This window comes from Cynara cardunculus (assembly GCF_001531365.2).
Source record: "Cynara cardunculus var. scolymus isolate 2C chromosome LG 11, CcrdV1, whole genome shotgun sequence".
Taxonomy (NCBI): Eukaryota; Viridiplantae; Streptophyta; class Magnoliopsida; order Asterales; family Asteraceae; genus Cynara; species Cynara cardunculus.
The window spans coordinates 2,575,485-2,584,295 of NC_037538.1; the positions used below are offsets into that span (position 1 = coordinate 2,575,485).

Consider the following 8,811-nt stretch of genomic DNA (forward strand, 5'->3'; position numbering starts at 1 on the left):
ACCGCCTCTTTGTAGACGAGAAGTTCGAYGCCGAGCAGATTTGGTAGCAAATTGACCTTCAATCTCAGTCGTTGATATCCGCCATTCGCCATCAAGTAAACAAGTTTGAGAAGGATCCGCAAGAGCTTAAAGATRTTTTTAAGAGTGGTGAGTCTGATCAAGAGCAGAAGAGGGAGTTTGTTTTAGAGGGGGAGAAAGAAGAAGAAGACGAAGAGGATGATGAACTTGATGACGAAAGCAACGAAGAAGAGGACGAGGATGAGGATGAGATCGAAGAAGATGAAAGCGGAGACGGAGAGAGAGAACGTAAAGAGAGAGGCGGAGTTGGTGTTGAAGATAAGCTTTTAAATATACAGGAGATGAAGGAGTCCATGGAAGATGATGAATCTAGAGAATACGGAGTTAACAAAAAGAAACAAGTGGTGAAGAAAATGGCTAGAAAGTTTGGGGAAGACGATGAAGAAGAAGATGATGATGAAGACGATGACGATGAGGTGAACACATTTCTAAGAAGAATGATGGGCTTTAGAAATAATCTACTTTTCAACTTAAATTTCTAAACTTGTTAATCTAATTCTTTTTACTTGAGTTGGGGTTAGTTCATTAGAGCATTTTACATCGTTGTGTAGCAGCACATGATGCTTGATTTGAATTGGAACTGAAGCTCATTTAATTTCAATTTCTATTTGAAGTTCGCAAATATAGCCTTAGTTTATGACAACTATTATATGATTTAGTTGCTTTGTTTGGCTGGTTTTCCTCTGAAGAATTTTCTGTCTAATTATTCCCCTTGGTTATTGTAGCTTGGAGTTCTTGAACTTGCAGGGGAAGAAGACATGTCAGATGYTGAAGATGCTGGGTGATACTTTCATTACGCATTTATGTATTGTGACTAGATTATGTGATCTGAGTAAGATATACGGATGCATGTGTGTGCGTAAGCATTGCACGGAGGGAACCATTTGTTTTAGTTGCTCTGTTTTGGGTGTTGTATGATGAACAAGATTTTGCCTTTGAAGTTCTGAAGGATGGGATTGCATAAAAACGAACAATATTTCATCATCCTATGCACTCCAGTTGATTTGAGTATTCCCAGTTATGCCTGGCTTCATCTGCTATAGTTGTTATCTATGTAATGGTATTTCATTTTGCAATGGTTTCTGCTTGTTATTTGCCATCTGTTTTGAGGCTCTATAGTTTTTAATGTTGACRCAAAATTCTGAATCTTGAAATGCGTTTTTGTTTCTTTTTGAATGTCTGAAACTATAACATCACTTATTTGCATCAAATATCTGGTTTTTAACAACTCATGATGTTTTAATCCAAGTATCCATAAATGTTTGTCCTTTGTTACCATTTTCTTCCCAACCAAACCCGATCCCTACCAAATTCAACTCATGTTTTTACCATCCCTGGGTTTGCTTCAATCTAGGAGCTAGTTGTGCATGCAATAGAAACCTTAAAGGGTGTCCTCACACAACAAAGAAATGGCCACCCATGGTGTTGGTGGCAATTTTATTCATCATTGGGACTTATAAAACCCCTACCAAATACAAGTAATCCATATTTAGCACCAAAACAAGAACACCGATAATCAAGAAGTTAAAAAGAAGGAAATATAGACCACACTATGTATATGCAAACCTGCGCAATTTTCGAATGAACACCACCCCCTTCACGTAAACCCAATCTTTCAAGCTATCAACAAAGTGAAAAAAAACACGTCTCCCGTGACGGTTGAGAAGTAAAGCACCACATGCTATCCAAAATCCAAAACCAAATCCGGTGCACCCACCAATGTAAAACCATCTTTGAAGTTCATCTATGTCTTCCTCACCACTCTTACGTTCACCAACAATAGGTGGTACTTCATCTCCAGGACAACTTTTTGCAAGGGGAAGTCCACATAGTCCTGCATTTCCGGTGTACCTTGAAGGTTCAAAGGACTGGAGTTGAGTGCTAGATGGAATTCTCCCTGACAACTTATTATATGACACGTCTAGGTAACTTAACAAAGTCATGTTAGACATGCTTGATGGCATCCCTCCTGAAAATTTATTTCTAGATAAATCCAAAGTTAAAAGTTCTTTCATCACACCAATTTTTCGTGGAATCTCTCCAAGAAGAGCGTTCATTGACAAGTTCAGTACAAGCAGTTTATGAAGATCAACTAATTCATTTGGGATTTGTCCCGTTAAGTTGTTGCTTGAAAAATCAATGCTCGTCAATAATCCCAGATTWTTGGTGAATTCCTGTTCCTTTCCTTGCCACYCGATCATYGCRTTGTCAACATAAGTACCMACGAAACTCATGTTYYCCCYAWACMTATGAATGTTATATTGCAAGARCCTTCCGTCAACMATGGCACTCAAGTTATTCACGCATGATGGAATGGTTCCGTTGAGGTTGTTGATTGACAAGTCTAGGATTTGAAGGTACATGAGATGACATAGTTGTAAAGGAATGGRTCCRAACAAGTTGTTTGATCYTAGGATAAGACCATACAACCMTGTTAAGTTTTCCCCAATCCAAACAGGCACATTACCARAAATCTTGTTGGCCCCCAAATTCAAAAAAYTTAACCWTGTGCAATTCTTCAAAGCCATAGGCAATTCTCCTGAAAAGTTGTTGTTGTATAAATCCAATACCTCGAGTTGAATCGAATATCCTATAGAAGCAGGAAGCCTTCCAGAAAGATTGTTGTGTCCTAAATTAAGAACTCTTAGCTCTTTGAAATGCCACAAACAATCAGGAAGTTGCCCGGTTAAAGAGTTGTGGGAGAGGTCAAGAAATGACAAAAACCCGTCAACAATTTGGCACAAGAAGGAGATACCACCATAGAATTTGTTTTTGGAAAGATTCAACCATGCCAAAGTGGAAGGAACATTCGGTATTGGCCCAGAGAAGTTGTTGGAACTCAAATCTATCATTGCCATGGGGCCAAAATTTGATGATAAATCTGATATTTTCCCGTTGAAGTTGTTGGAAGAGAGATCCAAATACGTCAATTGTGAAGGCCATGTCTTCCAAAACTCGACCGGAATTGTACCCGAAATTCTGTTATTGGAGATATCAAGATGGGTAAGATTTTTGTGTGCTTGAATCCATTTGGGGAAGAGAGGCCCAAGATTGCAAGCACTCAAATCAATATACTCTACATAATAAAGGTTTGAGATATGAGCTTTGGAAGGAATCACTACAACTGAGTTGTTTGAAAGATCTATATACGAAACCTTTGACTTTCCAATGTTTGGAGTGATAACAAGAGAATTGGAAGAGACATATAGACCTTGAAGATTGGGTAGTTCCCACACCTTTTCACTCATAGTCCCATTTAAGTGATTATGAGATAGGTCCAAATATTCTAGGGATGAAAACTTGTGGATCTCGTCGGGCAATGACCCTGTAAGTTGACTAGACGGCACATACAAACCTCGCAATGTAACCGATGTGCATCCAGACAAGTTGTTTAGAAAATCTGTAAAATTGACAACTGCAGAGTTGATATCGAAGTATAAAGATGTCAAACTACAGAGATTTCCAAGAGATTTGGGTATCCCATCTAACATGTTCCCAGAGAGATCCAGAGAGAGAAGTCTATTGCTAGTTAATAGAAACAACCAATGATACATGGATGAGTTTAGATTGTTACCACTGAGATCCAGAAATTGAACAGATGAAGAAGAAGAAGAGTTGACAAATGAAGAATATGGATGCATGACCTCTGAGAGCTCACATCCTTCTAAACTTAAATATGATAGTTCTGGGAGACTTAGAATGACATCTATCCAGTGATYTRCTTTGGCTAGGGARATAAGTSTCATATCAAGGTGTTGCAAATGAGAAAGATTAGACAACCAATCCAGGGTTTGAATCGTAGATAATCTTTCATTGTTTCCAAGTGAAAGATTTCGCAAGTTTGTGAGGTTTCCAAATTCAGTTGGAATGGTTCCATTGAAAGAATTGTAACAAAGGTTAAGGTACCTTAATTGGGTCAAGGAACCAATGGACCTGGGAATGGTTCCATGTAAAATATTGAAGAAAAGGTCAAGATGCCTTAATCGAGTCATGGAACCAATGGAGTTTGGAATGCTTCCATTGAAAGAATTATCGGAAAGGTCGAGATACCTTAATTGAGTCATGGAAGCAATGAAGTTGGGAATGGTTCCGTGGAAAGAATTTCTGGAAAGGTCAAGATGATTCAAGTAGGTTAAGTTAAGCAATGACGGGCTAATCTCACCTTCAAGATTATAGAACTGCAGGTCAAGCTCTGTTACATGACCTGTATGGTTGTTGCAGGTGATTCCACTCCATTTACAACAATCATCATCTTCTGCAGGTCTCCATGTAGAGAGTTGGCCAAGGGGGTCTTGAAGGGAAGCTTTGAAATGAAGGAGGGCTTGTTTCTATATGTGGAAGCATGACTTGTTGATGCCACCATAATTACCATCTGTTGCTGCTGCTGATTGGTTGCCAATAGAAGAACAATTGGCAAGAATTGTAGTGTTTGGGCATAGCAAGAGCATAATAATAATAATAAGAACAAAGTAAAACCAAATCATGGCTTAATCTATGAAAATTGATGTATATGTATTTGGTGATTTGATTTGTTAAGGAAGTGGTTGTTTTGATGCATCCATGAASCAATGAAGGTTTATTTATATAATAGTCTCAAGTGTGAAGGTTTGTATGCTACTTGAGTTACAAGTAGTAGATTTCCAAGACTAAGACTTGGATGCAGGTCTTAATCAATTTGTAATTACTATTACCATGTTATTAATAAATGGATCCAGATAAGTCGATTTCTAATTATTATTTGGGTTATATGTTCAATATATAGTTCAAGTGAATTTGATGCCCAAGGTTAGAACCAATCCCTTAAATTTGACCTCGAACTTTGTCTTCTTCATCTGAAATTCGAACAACAGCCAYGAGAAAAATCTAAGGAACTTCAATTAATATGTTTCGTATCAATCGATTTTAAATGCTAACCTGCTTAGCACCATCTTGTTTATACMCTAAATGAAACCTATCCACATTCGCCATTATTAAGTGATGGAATAAGCTTTAAATATCCAGGTATTASTTGTTAAACAAATATAAATTATTTTTTGTTTACCTCTTATTAATTCCATTAAGAAGTAGTCTCTGAGTTGCTATGAGGTGAGTTTTGTTTGACAAAAATTATATACGTTTCTTAATGGTTATAAAACTCTCTGAATGATTTTGTATGTTGGGCCTCCCTTAACCATTCGGCTTCCTAATTTTAATTTTAAACAGTTACCAAACAACCATATTTCATTTTGTTTATATCATAAGAGTATGGTGGCGTTTGTTTTTTAAGAGCTAATGAAGTCTGAAGTTTGATTTCACTTATGATTTATAAGAGGTAGTCCTGAAGTCTGAAATTTAGATCAGTAAGATTGTTTTTACGTCTGAAATCTGAATCGGTCGTACTATTGCAAAATTATAAAAGATAATAGTTTTTTTACAATAATATAAAAGATGAATAGTTTTTGCTAACAAATCTTTTCTAACCCCAAAATATGAACCATGTGATAGATGATGAATTATGATTAAGAGGTATTAAGAGAAATGTATCCGGTAAGCGATTGCCGTGGTAAGAGGCGTCGTCCTTACTTACCGGGTAAGACTCTTGGTCCTTATCTCGCTCTTACCGGGTAAGATTTTTGGTCCTTACCATATTCATCCGGTGAGGTAGTATGACTTAGTAAGGGCTTACCCGGATAAACGTTTGGTAAACGACACCTTAGTTTCTGTGGAATTTGGAAAAAGAAATACAAGACAAAGGTGAAGAATTTAATATTTGGTCCACAATTAAATGTCCCACGACTCTTAAGTCTTGAAAATTTGTATTTAATGGAGGTTTTCTTTTTTCGTAATGTTGATAGTTTTTTATTCTCAAATAACGTGAGAATAAATTTAGAAAAGAAACTAATGGGCCCGAATAAAACAACAATTGATGATAATAGATAGAAGTGACACATACGCAATGAAAAACATGTAACTTTAAATTGGACCAAAAATTCTCCAGCGGCATACACACGCCTTCTTTTGTGACACTGCACACCTACAATCTTCACACATCTACGTTTGGTATCATCAACGCCTAAACCATTATTATCAAATGGTTTGTTCTTGATTTTGTTGATGATGAACATTAAGATTTATAATAAATTACCTTAATGAACTTAAAGGCAGATAAAGAAGATGAAATTAAGATGAAAATGAACATTTATCAAATCAAATGTTGACGAAATTGCCCCTCACATGAGGACTACATGGGGTGGCTAACGGACTTCGAGTTAACGGTTTTAACATGAGGGACCACTAGTATTATGAAAATAAAATGTTAGGGACCTTCGACGTAGATAATGCGTTTAAGGACCATATCCAAAATTGAGCAAATCACAGGACCTTCCGTGCAATTCACTCTTAAAACAATGTCACTATATGTTGAATTTTCATAAACAACGTAGTTTCCATGGAATTTGGAAAAGAGGTACAAGACAAAAGTAGAAGAATTGAATAAATGGTTCACAATTAAAGTGCCACAAGACTCTTTTAAGTCTTTAAAATTTGTATTTAGTGTATGTTTTCTTTTTCCACATGATAGTTTTTGGTTCTAAAATAACGTAAGAATAAATCTAGAAACATACTAATGGATCCGAATAAAGCAAAATGACTGATGAGATACATTGAAGTAAAGATGGTCAAATGGGCCCGACCTGGCCTGAGACCAGCGGAGTACCAGGACCGGCCTGATTTTCCAAAAATATTATTGTTTTATTATCGATACTCGATATCCAACGACCATATGACCATTTTTCCCATTTTGACCTTTTTTTTGTCTGATTTACCCTCTATTCACTATATATAAAGCATATGATGTATGAGAGAAGATACCAACTCACAACAGTTCACAATTCTTGTTATGATTTGTGATTTCAGCTCGTATTTTCGCAAAAAACGTATTTTTTAAGTGTATTTAACTGAACCAATTACATATTTTCAAGTGTATTAGAATAACACTTTTGTATTCTTTAAAATAACTTCGAAAAAAGAAAATTATGTAAAAAACGACTTCTTTTAGAACACATAGGACCGATTTGGGCCCAACTGGACCGGGACCAGTCCTCATAACCAGTTACAAAGTACCTTAACCGGACCTTGGGTTTTTGGTTGGGACCGGGACTGAGGCAGAGATCTGTTACTCCAGGACCGGTTATGGGAATAGTGGTTGGGACCAGGACTGAGGCAGAGATCAGTTACTCCAGGACCGGTTATGGGAATAGTGTTTGGGACCTATACCGATTTGAGCCCGGCTCGGGTTCAAATCTCTACATAGAAGTGACATAATATAAGGACAAACTATGAAAGACATATAACTTTGAATTGGACCAAAAACTTCTATGACTTTGTAAAAATCTTGAACGTTAATAATATAAAAAAACAACTCTTATATCGTCATTATTACTAAGTAATTTTATGTTAAACATGATGAATGTTCCAATTGCCACATGGGTATAAATAGTTATAGCTAAGAGTTCAATTTATCTTACTCAGAATTATCAAATTGTGAAAGTATTTGAACCAAAGAAACTGAATTGATCAATTTCGGTTCAATTCATGGCTTACATCTTTTTAAATGGTCCAAAACAAAAAGAATCGTAACAACTAGATGATATGATTATTGGTGTTAAAAAAAGGGGAAAACTAAGAAATCGAGCCGAATCATTTAATCTGAAACCAAAAAACCGAAAAATTCGAAAATAAAAAAACAGAAGAAAAAAGAGGTATTCACTGGTCGGTTTCGGTTTTGAACTTTAGGTGTTTATTTGTTGTGTAATTGTTTTAAGTGTTATATTTCGGAACCTTTTTTATATTGTAAATAATATTTTTTATATATTCGGATAACTGTGAACCGGATCGAGGATAACCGTCTTATTTTGGTTCAGTACAGTTTGATTCAACCTACAGTTCGATTTTGGTTTAGATAATCAGGTATCCATCTCTTGTGGTTTGGTTCATATTTTTCTTACTAACCGAACTGAACTGATCCATGTGTTGCCAGACTGGGCCTGGACTTCTATAAAATCGATATGGGCCTGGGCTATGGGCTCTCTCAATTGAAGTCCCAAACTCAAACGTCTATTCATCTCTACAGTATTCTCGACTCCGACTCCGACTCCGACTTCGGCAGTTCGGACGACATCGATTCATCAGGCACCAGCGACAAACTCCAGCCTCAGGTCGCACGACTTCCAATTCGCAACTCCGTAACTCGACCTCGACGCTCTCAATCACGGTGATTACACCAGGTTAGTTGACTATCGATTTCAACTTCCAGCCCTAACTTCTTCATAAAGGCTTTGGTATTTTGAAATGTCATTGATCATTCTGGGAAGATTAGAGAAACTGATTCTGAATTCACCACACTATTTCAAAGGATATTTGGCATTTTTATTTTCTCAGTAATGGGGTGAGAATCAAAAATATGGAAAAGAAACCCTTCATTCAAGCAATTCTTGGTTATTACCAATTGAGATTTGAGATCCAAGCCAAGAAAACCCTAAATTTTATTGTCACCGATTAAGATTTGGGCATCTGGCGAAACTGATCTTTGCTTAAGTAGTAGTTAGGTGCTGAAGTCCTTTGTAGCTTTGTTTATGTTTCGTACTTCTCTGCATAATATTTGAACTCTTCATCTCCATAGTCTAAAAAGTATTAGGTTGTGTAAAGAAATCATTCCCCTTGTAAACAGTACAGTTTTAAAATGAGATTTCTTTT

The 8,811-nt window shown here is 36.5% G+C and overlaps 2 protein-coding genes across 3 annotated transcripts in view; one reads left to right on the plus strand and one right to left on the minus strand.

Moving 5' to 3' along the window:
• Positions 1–1,628: 1,628 nt before the first annotated feature.
• LOC112520951 (receptor-like protein EIX1) lies at positions 1,629–5,046 on the minus strand. Its single transcript, XM_025129576.1, has 2 exons — positions 4,993–5,046; positions 1,629–4,406 (listed from the first exon to the last, which is right to left on the minus strand). The coding sequence occupies exons 1-2, from the start codon at positions 5,044–5,046 to the stop codon at positions 1,629–1,631; spliced, it is 2,832 nt and encodes a 943-aa protein (XP_024985344.1).
• Positions 5,047–8,207: 3,161 nt separating this feature from the next.
• The window catches only part of LOC112521443 (pentatricopeptide repeat-containing protein At2g22410, mitochondrial), a 3,531-nt gene continuing 2,927 nt past the window's right edge, over positions 8,208–8,811 (plus strand). Inside the window, exon 1 of one of the 2 annotated variants that reach the window (XM_025130305.1) lies at positions 8,208–8,342. The gene's annotated coding sequence lies outside the window, so the exon portion shown is untranslated. The remainder of the gene's footprint in view (positions 8,343–8,811) is intronic. The other variant, XM_025130306.1, reaches the window with a different exon arrangement.